The 20,093-nt window shown below is 38.9% G+C and overlaps 1 protein-coding gene across 5 annotated transcripts in view; it reads left to right on the top strand.

Moving 5' to 3' along the window:
* FAM149B1 (family with sequence similarity 149 member B1) overlaps nt 1-20,093 on the top strand; it is a 50,456-nt gene that overhangs the window by 13,213 nt on the left and 17,150 nt on the right. For 4 of the 5 annotated variants that reach the window (XM_023755109.1, XM_023755111.1, XM_006090259.3 and 1 more), the window contains 5 exons: nt 7,538-7,680; nt 8,418-8,534; nt 11,548-11,715; nt 13,493-13,680; nt 17,847-17,971. In XM_023755109.1, coding sequence (XP_023610877.1) covers nt 7,538-7,680; nt 8,418-8,534; nt 11,548-11,715; nt 13,493-13,680; nt 17,847-17,971 — 741 coding nt within the window. The remainder of the gene's footprint in view (nt 1-7,537; nt 7,681-8,417; nt 8,535-11,547; nt 11,716-13,492; nt 13,681-17,846; nt 17,972-20,093) is intronic. The other variant, XM_023755112.1, reaches the window with a different exon arrangement.

Genomic DNA, 20,093 nt, shown 5'->3' with positions numbered 1-20,093 from the left:
TATTGAAGACTTGAACAACACTATCTACCCACTTAACCTGACATTTCACCCAATGACAGCAAGAATATATACTCTTTAAACACACATAAAGCAAATTTGGTAAATCTAAAAGGATTGAAATTATACCAAGCATGTTTTCCAAGATGTTGGAATTAAGTTAGAAATCAACAAGATAGAAATTTGGATATCCTCAAGTACAGACATATCTGGAAGATATTTCAGTTTCAGAATACCATAATAAAGTGAGTATCACAATAAAGCAAGTCACATGAATTTGGGGGTTTACCAGTACACGTAACAGTTATGCTTATACTGTGCAGTAAACTATTAAGTGTGCAATAGCATTATGTCTAAAATATTTACATACCTTAAACTAAAAATACTTAATTGCTAAAAAAAAAAAAAAGTGTTATCATCTGAGCCTGTTGCCACAAACCTTTAATTTGTAAAAAACAAAACAAAAAACCCCACAGTATATGTGAAGTGCAATACAGTGAAGCGTATGAAAATGAGGTGTGCTTGTATTTGGAAATTAAACAATACCCTTTTAAATCACTGGTGGTTTGAAGAAGAAATCTATAAGGGAAATTGGAAAATATTTTGAATTGAATGAAAAAGGAAAGGCAAAATATCAAAATGTATAAGATGTACATTTTAATAAGTGGTATTTAGAGAAAAATTAATAACTTTAATGCCTATAGGAAAAAATTCAACCTCATAGAACACAGAGAACAGATTGGTGTTTGCAAGAGGTGGGAGTTAAAGAGTGGGAAAAATGGGTGAAGGGAGTCAAAAGGTGCAAACTTCCACTTATAAAATAAATAATGGGGAAATAATGTACAGCATGGTGACTATAGTTAATACTGTGTTGCACATATGAAAGTTGCTGAGAGAATAGATCTTAAAATTTCTCATCAAAATATAACTGTGTGGTGATGGATGTTACCTAGACTTATGATTATTTTGCAATATATACAAATATTGAATCATTATGATGTACACCAAATTATGTTGTATGTCAATTATACCTCAATTTAAAAAAGAAAAAAATACCTACAGAAAAAACGATGATCTCAAATCAACAACATAAGCTTCCACTTTTAGAAACTAAGAGGCAAACTAAATCTAAAGCAAGCAGAGGAAGGAAATAATACAGATTAAAGTAGAAATTAATGAAATAGAAAACAATAGAAAAAATCACTAAAGTAAGAAGTTGGTTCTTTGACACCTGGCTGCCCTTTGTAATACTTATAGCGAAAAATAAAAAAAAAAAAAGAAAAAAATCACTAAAGTAAGAAATTGGTTCTTTGATTGCAGGTTGGATCCCTGCCCCAATCAGAGTGTTGACCCACGCACTGAAAGGTCTCAGGTTCCAATTCCTGGTCAAAGGCACATACCTGCATTGCAGGTTGGATCCCTGCCCCAATCAATGTGTCTCTCTCACATTGAAGTTTCTTTCTTTTTCTCTCTCCCCCCGCTCCCTTCCACTCTTTCTAAAAATCAATGGAAAAATTTCCTAGGGTGAGGATTAACAATAAAAGGTTGGTTCTTTGAAAAAAGTCAACAAAATTTATATGTTTAGCTAGTTTGACCAAGAAAAAAAAAAAGACAAATGAATATGTTTAGAAATGAAAGCAGGGACATTGACCCTACAGAAAGTAAAAGGACTAAGGGAATATAGATATTATAAGCAACTCCATGCCAAGAAATCAGATCTCTTAGATGTAATAGACAAATTTCTAGAAAAATATAATTTCCACTGACTCAAAAAGAAAAAAATCCATATAGATCTATAATAATCAAAGAAATAAAATTAGCAATTAAAAATCTTCCTACAAATATAAGCCCAGTCCTAGCTGGTTTGGCTCAATGGATAGAGCGTCGGCCTGCGGACTGAAGGGTCCAGGTTCAATTCTAGTCAAGGGCACATGCCCACGTTGCAGACTCAATCCCCAGTGGGGGCATGCAGGAGGCAGCCAATCAATGATTCTCTCTCATCATTGATGTCTTTCTTTCTCCCTCTCCCTTCTTCTCTGAAACCAATAAAAATATATTAAAACAAACAAAAAAAGATAAGCCCAGGTACATATGGCTTTACTGGTAAATCCTACCAAATATTTAAAGAATAAGTAACTTTTCATAAACTTTTTCAGAAAATGAGGAAGGAACATGTCCCAGTTCATTCCATGAGCCCACTATTACCCTGATACCAAGCCAGATAATCACAAGGAAAGAATTCTGTATGTAAAAATTCTAAGGAATCTGCAAAAGAAACAAAACTGATTGTAACTAATACATGAGTTTAAGAAGGCCCTGAGAATATAAATGGGGGGTGAAAAAGGTGAAGGGCTTAAGAAGTACAAACTGGTAGTTATAAAATAGTCATGGGAATGTAAAGTACAGCACTGGAAATATACTCAATAATCTATGTAGGGTGCCAGGTGGGAACTAGCATTATCAGGGGATCATTTCATAAATTATATAAATATCTAACACAAAACTACACACCTGAAACTGATATAAAATACTTATTGAATGTTAACTGTAATTGAAAAATAAAAAACAGCCCAGCTGGTGTGACTCAGTGGTTGAGCATTGACCTATGAACCAGGAAGTCACAGTTAGAATCCCAGTCGGGGTACATGCCCCGGGTTGCTGGCTCGATCTCCAGTAGGGGACCAGCAGGAAGCAGCCGATCAGTGATTCTCATCATTGATGTTTCTATCTCTCTCTCTCCCTTTCTCTCTGAAATCAATACAAATATATTTCATAATAAAAAATAAAAATCTAAAGCAAGAAAACATTGCTGAGAAAAATGAAACATAAATAAAGACATTCATGAACATCTTTAAAAGATGTTCATGAATTGGAAGACTAAATATTAAGATGGCATTTCTCTCCAAATTGATCTATACATTCATTGCATCCCTTATCAAAATCCTGGCAGGCTTTTTGTAGACATTAATAAGCTGATCCTAAGATTGTTATAGAATTGCAAAGGACCTAGATTAGTCAATAATTTTGAAACAAAGAAAGTTAAGAGACTTACAATATCACAAATGACAATGAAAACACAACAATCCAAAATCTATGGGACACAATGAAAGCAGTCCTGAGAGGGAAGTTTATAGCTCTACAGACCTACCTCAAAAAAACAAGAAAAAATGTTAGTAAATCATCTAACTCAACGACTTAAAGAATTAGAAAGAGAGCAAAAGAAAAGCCCAGAGTGAGCAGAAGGAAGGAGATAATAAAGATCAGAGCAGAAATAAATGACATAGAGACAAAAAAAAATACAAAAGATCAATGAAACCAAGAGCAGGTTCTTTTTTTAAAAAAATATATTTTATTGATTTTTTACAGAGAGGAAGGGAGAGGGGTAGAGAGCTAGAAACATCGATGAGAGAGAAGCAAGAAGCATCTATCAGCTGCCTCCTGCACACCCCCCACCGAGGATGTGCCCGCAACCAAGGCACATGCCCTTGACCGGAATCGAACCTGGGACTCTTTAGTCCCCAGGCCGACGCTCTATCCAGTGAGCCAAACCGGCCAGGGCAAGAGCGGGTTCTTTGAAAGGATAAACAAGATTGATGAACCTCTAGCCAGGCTCACCAAGAAGCAAAGAAAGAGGACCCAAATAAACAAAATCAAAAATGAAAGAGGCGAAATAACAACAGACCCCACAGAAATACAAAGGATTGTTAAAAAAAATACTATGAACAACTCTATTCCAACAAACTAGACAACCTGGAGGAACAGCTATATGCTCTTTAAAGAAACATGTTAAAAATGGAAAAACTCCCGAATGTTGAAAATAAAGGGATGGGACAGACTGACAGCTATTATAGAGGAGGAGAGAGGAGGGAACTGGATGAAAGACGGTGAAGGGATTAGCCAAAGAACATACATGCATAACCCAGAGACACAGACAACAGTGGTGATGGACAAAGGGAAGCGGGGGCAGGGGTTTGGTGGAAGTGGGCATGGTGCGGGGGGGGAGAGGAGGGACGGGGACATCTGTGATAGTGCCAACAATAAAGATGAAGTTAAAAAAATAAAGGGATGGGAAAAGTTGTAATAGGCAAATACCAGCAAAAGTGAACAGGCATAAGTAGAATTTAAGTGGGTAAGTATTTAGTAGTAAAGAATAACAAAGTTGCCCAGCCAGCATGGCTCATTGGTTGAATGTCGACCTATGAACCAGGAAGTCATGGTTTGATTCCCTGTGAGGGCACATGCCCAGGTTGCAGACTCAATCCCCTGTGTGGGGCAAGCAGGAGACAGCTGATCAATGATTCTCTCTTATCATTGATGTTTCTCTCTCTCCCTTTCCCTCTCTAAAAATCAATAAAAATATTTTTTTTAAAAAAAGAACTAAGTTAACTGAGACTAAGGAAGTCTCATCTTACCCCCCAGGAGCTTGAAAAACAGTAATTCATAAAAACATATGTATTGTCTTTACAGTTAATCTTCATATCTACTTAGCAAGCCCTTTCTTATTGTATAGAAGCTGATGTTAATTTTTATAGTGAAAATATGTATTTCTCATGTTATACTTTTAAACAATATTTTTTATTTATTTTTAAATATATTTCTTTATTGATTTCAGAGAGGAAGGGAGAAGGAGAGATAGAAACATAAATTGTGAGAGAGAATCATTGATCGGCTGCCTCCTGCACGCCCCTCACTGGGGATTGAGCCCACATCAGACATGTGCCCTTGGCCGGAATTGAACCAGGGACGCCTCAGTCTGCAGGCTGACGCTCTATCCATTGAGCCAAGCTGGCCAGGGCGTAAACAATATTTTTAATATGTTTTTTATTGATTTCAGAGACAGGAAGGGAGAGAGAGATAGAAACATTAATGATGAGAGAGAATCAGCCTTAGGCTGCCTCCTTCACACCCCCTACTAGGGATCGAGCCCACAACCTGGGCATGTGCCCTGTCCAGGAATTGAACCGTAACCTCCTGGTTCATAGGTTGACACTCAACCTCTGAACCACACCAGACGGACTCTCATGTTATACTTTTATTTATTTTTAAAAATATTTTTTTTTATTGATTTCAGAGAGGGAGAGGGAGAGATAGAAACATCAATGATGAGAATCATTGATTGGCTGCCTCCTGCACGCCCCACACGGGGGATCAAGCCTGCAACCCAGGCACATGCCCTTGGTTGGAATCGAACCCGGGAACCTTCAGTCTGCAGGCTGATGCTCTACTCACTGAGCCAAACCGGCTGGGTCTCATGTTATACTTTTAAAAGAAGGTATAACTTTTCTTACGCTGGAATGTAAAAAGGTGAATAAGTACAGATAAAGTAGAGAGTAAGTAGAGATTCAGATAATATCATAACACTAGAGGTCCGGTGCACAAATTGGTGCACGGGGGGAGGGGAGGGAGAACTGCGGGAGGTTGGCTGCCGGCTCTGAGGAGGGAGCTGGTCCTTGGCCCCCCTGGGAAAGGGACCACGTTTGCTGCCACCCACCCCTGGTTTCTGGTCCCATCCCAGGGCCCGAAGGCCCCAACGGGGTTGGGAGAGGAGGCGACAGTCACCAGTCCGGGTGTAGAAGGAATGGATGCTGGACACTGCCTCCGCCCTGCCACTGCGCAGTTCCTCACCTCCCCCCGGGGAAGGGAGAGGATGGGAGCAAGACAAACCCTTGTGTCAAGGACTGACTTTCAATAGATCACAGCAAGGGAGCTGCTCTGCTACGTACAAAACCCCAACCCAGAAGTAGGTTGTCTACAAATGGTTTAGCACCAGGGGCTGATGGTAGCCAGCTGTCCAGGGTGAGGGACCACGGGCAGTTGGCTGGCCGTGGGAGGTTGGCTGTGGGATCGCACTGACCACCAGGGGCAGCTCCTGGGTTGAGCGTCTGCCCCCTGGTGGTCAGTGTACGTCATAGCAACTGGTTGGTCATACTGGTAGTTCGGTCATAATGGTCACTTAGGCTTTTATATATATAGACTAGAGGCCCCGTGCACAGGATTCGTGCACTGGTGAGGCGTGGCCTGTGGGGATCGGTCTGTTGTGAAAGCGCCGCTCATTCCAGTAAGCTGAGCGGCTGCTCCCGCTGTGGACTTTTATATAGGACTAGAGGCCCGGTGCATGAAATTCATGCACGGGTAAGGTCCCTAGTCCTGGCTGGCAATCAGGGCCGATCTGTGAGGCGACCAGCGGGGCAATCAGGGGTCTCCGCTGGCACCCACCTTGGCTGGCCTGGCGCTGCCTGCCCACTGACCCCACCCCCTGCCTCCACCACTGGTCGCCTTCCTCTGCCTTGGCTGGCCTGGGGCCTGCGGGCTGGGGGCAGCTCCTGCGTTGAGCATCTGCCCCCTGGTGGTCAGTGTGTGTCATAGCGACTGGTCATTCCACCAGAGTAGGCCTTCCTTCCCCCCAGCTGCTGGCACCGGCTTCTCTCTGGCACCCAGGACCCGGCTTCCCTCTGGCACCTGGCACCCGGGCTTCCCTCTGGCACCTGGGACTGGGACCCCGGGCTTCCCTCCAGCCACTGGCAGGCACCCAGGAACTCGGGCTTCCCTCGCAGCCCCAGCATCGTACAGAAGGACATCCCGTCTAATTAGCATATTACACTTTTATTATTATAGATATATCTAGAGATGATCAGATTAACATTTTATAGCCAAACCTTTGGCTGCTGCTAAAGGATAGATTACAGGGGACAAGGATATGACCTAAATTGCCAAGTGAAAAATGCACACTACAAAGTAATATAATAAAAGCCTAAGCAACCATTACAGCAGAATGACCGCAACGACTGGTCACTATGATGCCCACTGACCACCCAGGGGCCGACGCTCAATGCAGGAGCTGCTCCCAGGTGGTCAGTGCGCTCCCACAGGGGGAGTGCTGCTCAGCCAGAAGCCGGGCTCACGGCTGGCGAGCGCAGCTGCCACGCATGGAGCCTCTCCCGACTCTGCAGCAGCACTACTGAGGCGGCAGTAGGCGCAGTGGGTCAGGATGAGCACGAGCAACATGGCACCTGGCCCCAATTCAGGCTCCTTCTGGCCACCTGCCACTTGGTGCACTGCTACATCCCCTGAGGGGTCCTGAACTGTGAGAGGGGACCTCTCTCCCCCAGTGCATGAATTCATGCACTGGGCTTCTAGTATATACTGAATTGTCGACCTTAAGCTCTAAAAAAATACTGGAATATCTCCAAGCACCTATATCAAAATTAGCAATAATTATGTTGAGTGGTAGAATTATTGGTAATTTTTCTTTTTCTTTATATTTTCTGGATTTTTCAAAATGATTACAATACAGTATTTTTATTATGAAGAAAATGTTACTTTAAAAAGGTAGATATTTCTATACGTTTTCTTTAAATAGAAATAGGGAGGACAGCTGAATATTCTAAGATCTGAAAACAGTAACTTTTATGGAAATTCAACAGTATTTCAAATGGACTAAATATTGAAAACAAAACAAAATCTGATTGCTTTCAATCTTTATGACTTTTAATGGAGATTGAAGTTCACCTAAATATTTTGGGGTGATATTTTCTTCTAGAAACTTGATCAAAATGCCACTGAAAAAGTCCAGGCAATGTTTATAGCCATTGATGAGCTCTTGTATGAACAGAAGTTGAGCATACATACTAAGAGTCTACAAGAAGAGTGCCAACAGTGGACATGTAGTTTCCCTCACCTCAGGTATTGAAGCCCTAACATTAACACATTCATGAATAATACTAAAACTTGAAAAGTAGATTTCAAAAAAGCTCTTATTATGAATCTTTATGGGCATAGTTTTGATGAACGTAAATAAGGCCAGGTAGTGTAAAGCTTCAGTTGAGAGAAAACTAAGTTGATGGAAGTTTCTTGGAGTTTTCATAACTATCAATTTCTGTACCTGTAAAACAATTTCTGTACCTGCAGCTGAGATATGTGTATTATGGCTGTCCAAAAGCCCTTCTTCTGAGTAAGACAGTCAGAAAATGTAAATATTTACACTTTGACCTACAGGTAAATTCTTAATTATAGTTGAAAGCACATATAAGCTGTTGGGAATCTTACTTCAGAAACCTTATTAGTGCACTTAAACACACATACTAATTTATAAAGCTTCATGTTCTAAAGAACATAATTCATGGTTTTCATTAATTTGGTCTGGCTGTCACCCATTTTGACAGGTTTAATACAGAGGATGGAGGAAAAAATTACAAATGTTTGCTCAGTTTCCCTGGATTTTTTATGGGGGGAGGGGTTGGCTATAATAGCGTTATCTTTTCCATGTTTATTCTATAGAAGATACATAAATCATTCTTAGTATCAGAATAAGGGTATAGTAGACCTCTATTAGAGCCCAGGTACTTGTTCTGAAAATATCTACATTTTTTTATTCATGCCAGGTAAAGGTGCTTAATTGTCTTTTTATGTTCATTTTGAAGGATTTTGGGTAAGCAGATAATCACTCCAAGTGAAGGTTATGAACTGTACCCTAGATCTCCTTCTGCTATTTCAGCTTCACATGAGGCAACACTGTCTCAAGAAAGAGATTCTACTATGTAAGTATTCTGATATGTAAGTATTTATGTATCTGAATGCATAAGAGTATTTATTTATGCATCTTAAGCTTGACAACTTATTCTTTAAATATTTTTTTAATGTTTTTATTGATTTGAGAGAGAGAAACATCAACCGGCCACCTTCTGCACTCTCCCCCCACTCCCCACCCCCCGGGGATGGAGCCGAAAACCTAGCCTGTGCCCTGACCAGGAATTGAACCGTGACCTTTCAGTTCATGGGATGATGCTCAACTAATTGAACCACTCTGGCTGGGCACTTCCTACTTTTTGATATTTAATAAAGCACAGCAAATTCTGTAAGATTGACTATAGTCTTTGTGCATATTAGAATTTTGTTAATATAATTTTTTTGTTCAAAAAGACATTCCCTAGGGTTTAAGGATATTTTTGTTATGTAAATCTATATATTATCTATATCTATATACATCTATCTACAGATACAGGAAGTTCCCTCTTGGAATAAATGTGTAGCTAGACCGGTTTAAACAAGTTTAGAGGCCTAAGAAATTGACCTTAAAATTTTTTTGAAAAAGTGATTTTGTTGTTTAAATGTGTAGTGTTAATTACAACTTAATCTTTTTATAGACGTTAAACTGCTGTTAGTTTTTTAGCTTAAAAGGGTTATATTAGTTAAAATGGCTAATTCTTTTGAACAATTCAAGCTCTTTAAATAGCAGCAAATTATACCCAAATAGGTTTATATCAAAACCTATGCTTACCTTAAATCTATTGTAAAAAAAAAAAAAATCACAGTTTTAATTCATTTTTTTATTATTTCTGTACTTTTTCCTAAGACTGTAGTTTTACTTACTTGATACCATCTAAGAGTTGTCATACTTACTTTGGAAGGTTCTTTTGCTTCCTGTCATTTCATCAGACCACAAAGTAAAGCATTACTGCTTTAGGTGTTAGGGTTATAGGATCTGATTATCAACTAATTGACTTTTCATCAGAAATGGGATTTGTTTGCTTTTCTCAAAGTGATTTAACCTCAAGGTTCTGGTCACTAGGCTGAGCTTTCTTTTTAATTTAAACCTCCATATTGCATCAATAAGCCTTTTTAAGTGTATTCCTTGTATATAAATTTCAGATTTTTACAAACTAATATATCCCACAGAGATGAAATACACATTCATTAATACTCATTGACAAAAATTGCATAGCTCATGTGATGTCATTAAGATATATTTTCTGATCTGTCAGTATCAACTTTATATATACCTTATTCTTAATTTTATAACTATAAACAGTAGTTTCATTTTGAGATTTGATCTCAAAGGAAATAAGGAATCAAGACTGAGCAGTTATCTCCTCCGAGGGGCTGAATCATCATTTTGTAACATACTACAGACCTTCTTTCTTTTCTTTCTACCTGCTCCCACCACTGCTTATTTTTGGTTCTGCTTTTATTGACTATTTGACTTACAGTTCTCACTGATGACTTTTCTTTACTATAGCACCGATAAAACAAATACCTATCTATGCTGATATATACTTAGATGAAACAAATTATCCAGCTATATTAGCATACCACTACTTATGGAAAGCAATAACAAATTAAACATAATCTTTGATATTTACTTCCATGTAACTACTACTTTGTCCACATGTGATATTTTCTCTCTTGAGTACCATTATGAACTCATAGCATTTCAAAGTATTTACATGTTTTGGGGCCATTTAAATAAAATAAGGATTACTTGATCACAAAAGCACTGCAATACCATCATGTTACTCAGAATGGCACGTAATTTAAAACTTATGAATTGTTTATTTCTGGAATTTGCCATTTAATATTGTCAGACCACAATTGCTTTGGGTAATTGAAACGGCAGAAAGTTAAACCATGGGTAAGGGGGATCCATTATATCTAAAGTAGTCAAGATCATAGAAACAAAAGTAAAAATGTGATTACCAAGAGGGGGAGAAGAGGGAGGGGCAATTAGTTTTTTGTTTGTTTTTTTTTTTTAAATATATTTTTATTGATTTTTTACAGAGAGGAAGGGAGAGAGATAGAGAGTTAGAAACATCGATGAGAGAGAAACATCGACCAGCTGCCTCCTGCACACTCCCCACTGGGGATGTGCCCGCAACCCAGGTACATGCCCTTGACCAGAATCGAACCCGGGACCCTTCAGTCCGCAGGCCGACGCTCTATCCACTGAGCCAAACCTGTTTCGGCCAGTTTTTAATGGGTATTAGCGTTTAAGTTTTACAAGATGAAAAAGTTCAAAAGAATAATATAAAGCATATCTTGGTTATATCTGATATTTAGTTAAACTAAGAGCCATTTTTAAAAATTGTATTACTCAAATGAGCAAATACCTCCTACCCTGGAACTGATTAATCAGTAGAGACCATGACCTTGACCATAACTCAACTCCTTTAGTCACCATGATTAATGTCATTCCCCTATATAACCCATCCTCTGAAAGCCAGGTCTTTAAGCAAATTTCCTCACCTGGGACTCCGGGCGTGGTGCCAATTCCTCAACTAATAAACCTTACTTTCTTTCCTGGAAAAACAAGTTGTATTGCTCAGATCTGACTGACTTTCTCCACAGTAAGCTTGCTGAAGTGAATGAGTCATCACATATTCATTGAATACCTGGGTTTGAAGAGAAATTTAAATGTAAATAAGAGAAGATGCCTGCCTTTAAGGAGCATGCATTTTGAACAATGATGGAATTATTGAAATAATCACATAACCTCCTGAGGTGCCTTTAAAGATGTAATTATGAATGTAAATATTCTTAGATTTTTTAAAAATTTATTTTATAGCCACAGCTGTTGCATCTGAAAAGATAAGCAGTATGCAATACTGCATAATATACCTAAGCAGAGTATGCCTGTGGCTAGTATTTATCCTTCCTGCTCTGAGAATTAATAAGCATTAAGGTTTATAGTAGTCAGGGGAAGTGTCACCAGGGCAAGGGAGTTTGAACTGTGAGAACTATTTATATTAATTAATATTTTCTTTTTCTTTCTCCCAGATTTGGTATTAGGGGAAAGAAGTTACATTTTTCAACTTCTTATCTTCATAAAGCATCTTCCATTGTCAAATCCCCTAGCTTGTGTTCTATGGAAAAAGAAGAGGAAGACTGTGTAATCCTCTCTGAAGGCGTCATAGAGGAATACTTAGCATTCGACCACACAGATATGTAAGTATTATGTTTTTTAAGCTTCTTTCTCATCTCTTATTTTATGTATTAATCCCTATTTTTTCTAAAGTATACTACCAACATTACCTATAATTGTCACTTTTTGTTACATCTTTTTTTTTTTTGTTGTTACATCTTTTCTATTACCTCTCAGAGTTCATGTGCTTAGTTGATATAAACCCCTGCTGCTGCCACAAACCAGACATCCTGGTGTGCTTTCCTCCTGCACATGTCATTTGCCTCTTCTTGACATTAAACATTTTTAAATGAGTTAATTTTTTCCTCCACATAATTTGATTTTACCCTTTGTAAGTTATCACCAGCAATTCATGGAATCACTGAAAAATTTTAAAAGAGCAGTTCAAGAGGTGTGAACTTCATTTACATAAATCTGATTAAAAAAGGGTATATACAGTTTATATAAAAATCTTATACTCAGCACATACTTTATAACTGATAATGCTTATGTATATCTATTCTTGTAGTCTTGACAATAGTCCTGTGACAGATATTATTTACCCTCTTGACAGGATAAGTGAGAGTCAGAGTAGTTAAATGATTTGTCTGAGAAAAAGCTAAAAATAAAACCTGTCCGATTCTAGGTCGAGGGTTCTCTTCACTATTCCACGCTATCTTTCTGAAACAACCTCTTAAACTATTCTTTTAGCTTTGATAGTCACAGCAGCATATCTGGAAGTGAGAGAATTTCATTTTAGGCTATGAGGGTTTGGTTAGGTCTAGTTAGTGTTGTGTCAAATGATTCTGGGCTCTTTTCCCATCATATTTCCTACCGAGCCATGCTTACTCATGTGCTCAATGCACACATTCTAGGGCCAGCTAAACATAACCCAGATTCCTGTACATAACACCTTGAACTAGCTCCTTGTTGCAAAAGAATCGCAATTAGGTTCTTTGGTTTTCTAGAGTCTGCCCCCTCTCCCTTTATTTCACCTGGTGTGGGTCAGATTGTCTATGTTTTCTCTTCCTTTTTCCTCTAGCCAGTCTTCTCCCTTGGTGCAGTACAGGATGTAATGTAACTGTTTCTCTGGATGGATGTATAATGTTTCCTTTTAGAAATGCACATTGGGGGACAGAGATGTAGGAGACTTATTTTTCACTACATGCATACATTTCTACAATATGAATTTTTCATCATATGAATGTGTTATCTCTTCTAAAAAGAAATAGAGATAGATTTGACTCACTGAGAGTTTCTGGGTTACAGATACAGTCTCCAAAGAGGCTCAGAGTAGCTTCCTGTGCTGTTGGGCTCTTTTTTCTTTCCAGGCAATTACCAAATGTTCATTTGGATTAGTAAAAGTTTTTAAATAATCTATGTGGACTCTTTCCCTAATGAATCATTGCCTTCATTGTGCAGCATAATCACAGTTACATGCACATCATTAAATGTCACATTAATATTAGTCTAAATGTTACTCAATTACAACAAAAGATTATTTCTGTATGCTTAGTTGTCACAGCTTGTTACTCAATTGACAATGCTCATCTGTTTAAAGCTAAAAAATCAGTGACTCTCAGGCTTCTATTTCTTGTTCTGTTTTGTTGGCAAAGTAGTGGGGTGGGGATAATAAGGGAAATACAGTCTCCTCTGTTGAGAACTCCCTTAGTTCACAAGGCAACTTGATACATGTGCTACATATGCTGGGCAAGGGGCAGGGAAACACGGGGTTCAGATCACACTTCTAAGGAGCACAGAGGACAGTGGTGAGCATTCAGTGAATAACCACAAAGTCTTTCCATCTTGCTTCTGTCACAGGGAAGAGGGGTTTCATGGAAAGAAATCAGAAGCAGCTACAGAGAAACAGAAATTAGGGTACCCTCCCATTGCTCCATTTTACTGCATGAAAGAGGATGTCCTTGCTTATGTGTTCGATGAAGTGTGGAGCAAGGTCCTGAGCTGTATGGAGCAGTTGACACGCAGTCACTGGGAGGGATTTGCTTCTGGTAAGGTTCTTTGTGAAAAAAAATATAAAAAGGTAATTGTTTATGATTTCTAGGCCCTAGCCAGTCTGTTAGATTATATGCTTCATTAGTGCAAAAGACTCATATTTGTATTTCCCACAGAAACTAAGAGATATTTAGAAATATTTGAGAGGAGCAAAAAGGCCTAGTCTATGATGACTAGACAGAGACTGTGCTTTCTCTTTGAATATAATTATTTGTGAGAAAAAAACATGTACAAGTGGCAAGTACATCTTTAAACTGCTTTATTAAAGGATAATTGATATGTAACAAATCATACATAAAGTGTATAAGTTGATAAGTTGACCTGTGTATACGCACATACCATTACCCCCAAAATTACCTTGCCCGACCCACCATCCCCAAGTGACAGTTAATCTGCTGTCACTATAGTTTTTGTTTTGCAGAATTTCATATAAATGGAATCATATGGTATTTACTCTTTTTCTATCAGTTTCTTTCACTCAACATGATCATTTTGAGATTCATCCATGTCCTTGTGTGTGCAATCATTTATTCCTTTTATTGCTAAGTAGTATTCCATTGTTCCATAATGTATCCATTTATCAGTTGATTAGGAATTTGGATTGTTTTCACCTTTGGGCTGTTAGATGTAAAGATGTTATGAACACCAGTGTACAAGAATTTTTTGGAAATATATTTTCTTTTCTCTTGGATAAATTTGTATGAGTGGAATAGTTCAATTACATGGTTAAATGTATATTTAACTTTTAAAGAACTGATTGTATTGGTTTTCTATGTTATACAAAAAATTATCACAGATTTGTGGGTCAGAAATCCAGGAACAGTCCTCTACTTGGGATCTCAAAAGGCTGCAATCAAGGTGTTGACTGGGCTGAGTTCTCATGTAGAGGCTCAACTAGAAAAGGATCTACTTTCCCTTTTGTGTGTTCTTGGAAGGATCCGGTTTCTTGTAGTCAGGGCAGCTTTCTTCTTAAAAAACAGCAAGAAAGACTGAGAACTAGTTTACTAGCAAGACAAGCTAATATAATGTAACATAATAATGGGAATCACATCCCATCACTTTTACCATCACCTATTGGTCTGAAAAAGTCCCAGGTCCTGCCCACGTTCAAAGGGCAGGGATTACACAAAGGTGAACACCAAGAGGTGAGCATCAGGGGAGCCACCTTAGAGTCTGTCCACTACAACCCTCCCACTGGCGCCCAATGATCATGTGCTCCCACAGGAAAAACACTTTCAACTCCTCCCAAGGTTTCCAAGAGACTCCTCTTATTACAGCCAGCAGCCCAGAAGTCCAAAATATACCATCTAAATCAGGTCCGCCTATGAGTCAAGTGCTTGGATGTAATACATTAAGTAAAGTTACTGGGGTACAGTTTCTTTCCATTCATACACCTGTGAAACTAAAGGTTATATGCACCGATATTTAAACATCTAACTATGTAATCTAACCATTCCATTCCTAGAGACAAGTTATCTGATTCCACACCCAACATACAATAGTGGGCCGAGAAAGGATAACAGTTATAGACATTCCAGTTTAAAGGGTGGGGGTGGGAGGACGGAAAGTAAAAAAGGGTCCATGTCAATTCTGAAATCCAACTGGGAAAATATTGGGAGTTCATTCATCAAGTTTCAAGGCCTGGAAATAATCCTCTCAACTCTCTGCTCCACTGACCAGGCTCTTTGTTTGACTATCTGAGTCATCTTTCATTTTTCATGAAAGGTAGCACATGTTTGCAGCCAAGTAGTTTTATCAGGCTGCTTCCTGCCAATAGAATTTTGGGGTTCTGACAGCCTTCTTCCATTTAGAATCTTTTGCCATCTAGAGAGACTGAGAATTTCTAAAATCATCAGGTACTGGTTTATTTATGCTTAATAATTTTTTCTTCAATGTATCTCCCTCATCTCATATTTTATTATAAGCAGCAGGCCTCACCTTCAACAATTTGATTGGAAATCTCCTTAGCTATATAACCAAGACTATCACTTAAAAGTTCTGCTTTTCACATGACCACAGGAGACCACTTCATTAACCTTACTGCCACCAGATAACAAGCATCTCCCTTCCACCTTCTATAAATATATATTTGACTTCAGAGCGGAAGGGAAAGGGAGAAATAGAAACATCAATGATGAGAGAGAAACTTCATCAATCGGCTGCTTTCTGCATGTCCCCCACTGGGGATCCAGCCCGTAACCCGTACATGTGCCCTGACTGGGAATTGAACCATGACCTCCTGGTTCATAGGTTGATGCTCAATCACTGAACCACACCAGCCAGGCCCTTCTAATAAAATGTTCCTCATTTCCTTCAGAGCCCTTCCCTCCAAATCCCGATTTCCACTAAGTCTATTCAAGGCAATTTATGCCTTCTCCATCATGCTTCTCTCCAGCCTCTATCAATGAACAATTGAAAATGAAATTAAGAAAATAATCCTATATAATAAAAGGCTAATATGCAAATTGTCCCTTCAATGACCAGTTAAACCAGGAGTTCAACCAGGGGTGGGGCTGGCCAGCCAACCACCCACAGCCCCTCCTCTCGGTCGGCCCTGCCCCCAATTTGCCCCCCCACCCTGATCAGAGGCGGAGCCAGCCAGCCAACCTCTTGTGTCCCCTCCCCACAGCTCGCCTGGCCCCATCGGCCCCAATCAGGGTGGGCCAGCTGGACCCCACTGGTGCACTAATTTGTGCTCCAGGCCTCTAGTTCATTTATAATAGCATCAGAAAGAATAAAATAAACTTAACCAAGGAAGTGCAAGACTTGTACACTGAAAACTACAAAACATTATTAAGAGAAATTAGAAAAGACCTAAAGAAATGGAAGGACAACTGTGTTTATGGATTGAAAGACTTAAAATCGTTAAGATGGCAATATCCCCCAAATAGATCTACAGGTTGACTATAATTCTTATCAAAATTCCAAATGCCTGTTTTGCAGAAATTGGACAAGCTGATCCAAAAATTCAGATGGAAATGCAAAGTACCCTGAATATACAAAACAATATTAAAAAAGAAAAAAGTGGGAGGACTCACACTTCCTGACTTTGAAACTTAATACAAAGCTACAGTAATCAAAACAGTGTGATACTGGCATAGGACAGACATAGAAATCAATGGAATACAATCAAAAGTCCAGAAATAAACCCACACTCTATGTCCAACTGATTTTCAACAAGGATGCCAAGATCATTCAATGGGGTTAAGTAGGGTATAGGAACAACTGGACAGCCACATGGAAAAGAGAAGGAAGTTGGACCCTTACTTGACACCATATACAAAATATCAACTAAAAATGGAAAAAAGACACACATTCAAGAACTAAAACTATATAACTATATAACTATATAACTCTTAGAAGAAAACAGAGTACGTCTTCATGAGCTTGTGTGTTGAAGTGATTTTCATGTTACTTCTTGGAGTTTGTTGAGCTATTTGCATCTGCAAGTTTATTATTTGGTTTGGCAGAGATTCTTAGATATGACACCAAACCCACAAATGACGAAAGAAAAAATAGATAAATTGGGACATCATCAAAATAAACTTTTTGTATCAAACACATTATCAAGAAAGAGAAAACCACCTACAGAATGGGAGCAAATATGTACAAATCATACAACTCATAAGAATCTAGTAGCCACAATATGTAAAGAACTACAGTTCACCTTGGCTAGTGTGGCTCAGTTGGTTGGAGCATCATCCTGTGCACCAAATGGTGGCAGTGTCGATTCTCGGCCACGGCACTTATCCAGGTTACAGGTTTGATCCCCAGTCGGGGCGTGTGCCGTAGGCAACCAATCAATGTTTCACATCAGTGTTTCTCTCTACCTCCTCTCCCTCCCTTCCTTTCTCAGAAACAAACAAACAAAACTACAATTCAACAACAAAAGGACAAACAACCCAACTGTAAAAATGGGCAAATAACCTGACTAGACCTTTCTCCAGAGAAGATATACACATGACCAATAAATACATGAAGAGATGTTCAAATGCAATTGGTTTGAGGATTTTGGTAGTGTTTTTTTGAACCATGCAGGCAGTATGAAATTGGACTGCAAAGATGAGTGAAGCCTAGCTCCAGACAGAATTCTCAGAGATTGTTTTTCATAGTACTGTTGCTGTGGGTCTGGAGATGGGTAACATTCTGTTTCTCTGCTCAGATGATGAGAGTAATGTTGCAATCACCAAATCGGCTCCAGAAAGCCCCTGTGTGCTGAGTGAACCACAACCTTTGGTCTTACCTCGAGTGCCACAGTCTAAGGTGCTGTCCATCACCTCAAATCCGGTAAGCCCCACAGGGGAATATACTAGAGAACCTAGGACTGTTTTTGCCAGAAGTTTGCTCAGTTATTTACCTGAACTTTATTATTTATGACTCAATTTTTTTCAGTAAAGTTTTGTGTTTATCACTATAATCCAGTGATTCTGTGTATTGACAAATTTAATTTCAGTTTTAAAAATTAATAGTAAATTAGGGTTAAATTATTCTCAGTCAGCTCAATCTAGACCAGGGGTGGGCAAACTTTTTGACTCGAGGGCCACAATGGGTTCTTAAACTGGACCGGAGGGCCGGAACAAAAGCATGGATGGAGTGTTTGTGTGAACTAATATAAATTCAAAGTAAAAATCATTACATAAAAGGATACGGTCTTTTTTTTTTTTTTTAGTTTTATTTATTTCAAACGGGCCGGATCCGGCCCGCGGGCCGTAGTTTGCCCACGGCTGATCTAGACTCAACTATGTGTCAGCCTGTTCTGGGAAGAATGAAAGGTATGATGAAAAGAGAGACCAAATCTCGGATTTTTTAAGGCCATTAACATTCTATCCTTTGAATTTGATTCCTTCTTTCTTTTTTTCTTGTCAGTGTCTACTTGGCTTTTGTGTTCTTCCCCCAAGTATTTGAATCTGTTGACTTGTTCCATACTTGGTGTTTTCTTTTGGGGTGTTTTAGCCCTTAGGTGTAAAAGGCAAAACAGAGAGGACAGAGAGAAGTGGTCTCAAGTCTATGGGCGAGCATGAAGATGGCCATTTCTTGCAGGTTGATGGGCCTGCTGATGACTGTTTTCATCCCTGTGTAATGATTATGTAGAACCAGTTTCTACATGATAGTTTCTCAGTGTTACTTGTGGCAAAAGAGTTGGGATAAAGGGAGCATAGTGGGAAGGGAAGAAAAGACTTTAATCTTTGTGTGCCATGCTCATCAACCCTGCATTTTATGGCCAGATTGAATATGTGGTTTGTTGGTATACTGAGCAGATATTGTGCAGCTGGATTTATAAATGTGTTATTTAAAAATAAAATCAGCAAGGCTCATACCTCATTACATTAAAGGGTGACCAGGTGAAATTATGTTCCTTGGATAGTAATAAAATACTTCTACATGTTGAATGGCTTGGCAATGGTTTAGGAAACCTAAGCCCTAATTAGTTGACTTCAATGGTTCTGATTACTGATAAAAGTAAGAAGTGTTAATCCAAACATTCTTGAAAGAAAAAGCAAGAGGAAAATGCATGGCAAAGGAGATGACCTGAGAGAGAAAAGAAACAGTACTCTGAGGTAGTGATGTGCGTCCAAGTAAGATTAAATCCTGCTAACGTTGCAACAATAGGATTAACTCCTTCCAATAAATAGTCTTCAGAATTTTGGTTATCATTGAGAGCTGACGACTCCAGCGGTAGTGAAGGAGAAAGGATTAGTTTGTGTAGAGCGATGGTGAAAAACCATGTTATAGTTTACCCTTATTTTTTCTTCTTTTAAGCCATTTATTTGGATTCTATAATTACAATTTTGGGGGCAAAAATGGCACCAGGTGTTAGACCAGTGGAGTCAGACCAGACCTTGGTTCAGTCTCCTCAGTACTTGAGTTCTGGCTAAGAAAGAATTCAGAGCCAAGATTCAAACTATAAGGTAAAGTTTATTTAGAAAGTCACAAAGATAAAAACATCAAAATAAAAAGCTTTTGCACAGCAAAGGAAACCATCAACAAAACCAAAGAAAGGCCACTGCACGCCCTAACCAGTTTGGCTCAGTGGATAGAGCGTCGGCCTGCGGACTGAAGGGTCCCGGGTTCGATTTCGGCCAGGGGCATGTACCTTGGTTGCGGGCACATCCCCAGTGGGAGGTGTGCAGGAGGCAGCTGATAAATGTTCCTCTCTCATCGATGTTTCTAACTCTCTCTTTCCCCTTCTCTCTGTGAAAAATCAGTAAAATATATTTTTAAAAAAAGAAAGAAAGGCCACTGCATGGGAGAACATATTTGCAAATGTTATCACTGATAAGGGTATAAGGGTTTAATCTCCAACATTTACAGGGAACTCATACAACTTAACAAAAGGAAGGTAAACAACCCAATCAAAAAATGGGCAACAGACCTAAATAGATACTTTTCGAAAGAAGACAGAAGAAAG

This window comes from Myotis lucifugus, unplaced genomic scaffold (genome assembly GCF_000147115.1).
Source record: "Myotis lucifugus unplaced genomic scaffold, Myoluc2.0 scaffold_69, whole genome shotgun sequence".
NCBI lineage: Eukaryota > Metazoa > Chordata > Mammalia > Chiroptera > Vespertilionidae > Myotis > Myotis lucifugus.
This window is presented reverse-complemented; position numbering and strand designations above follow the sequence as displayed.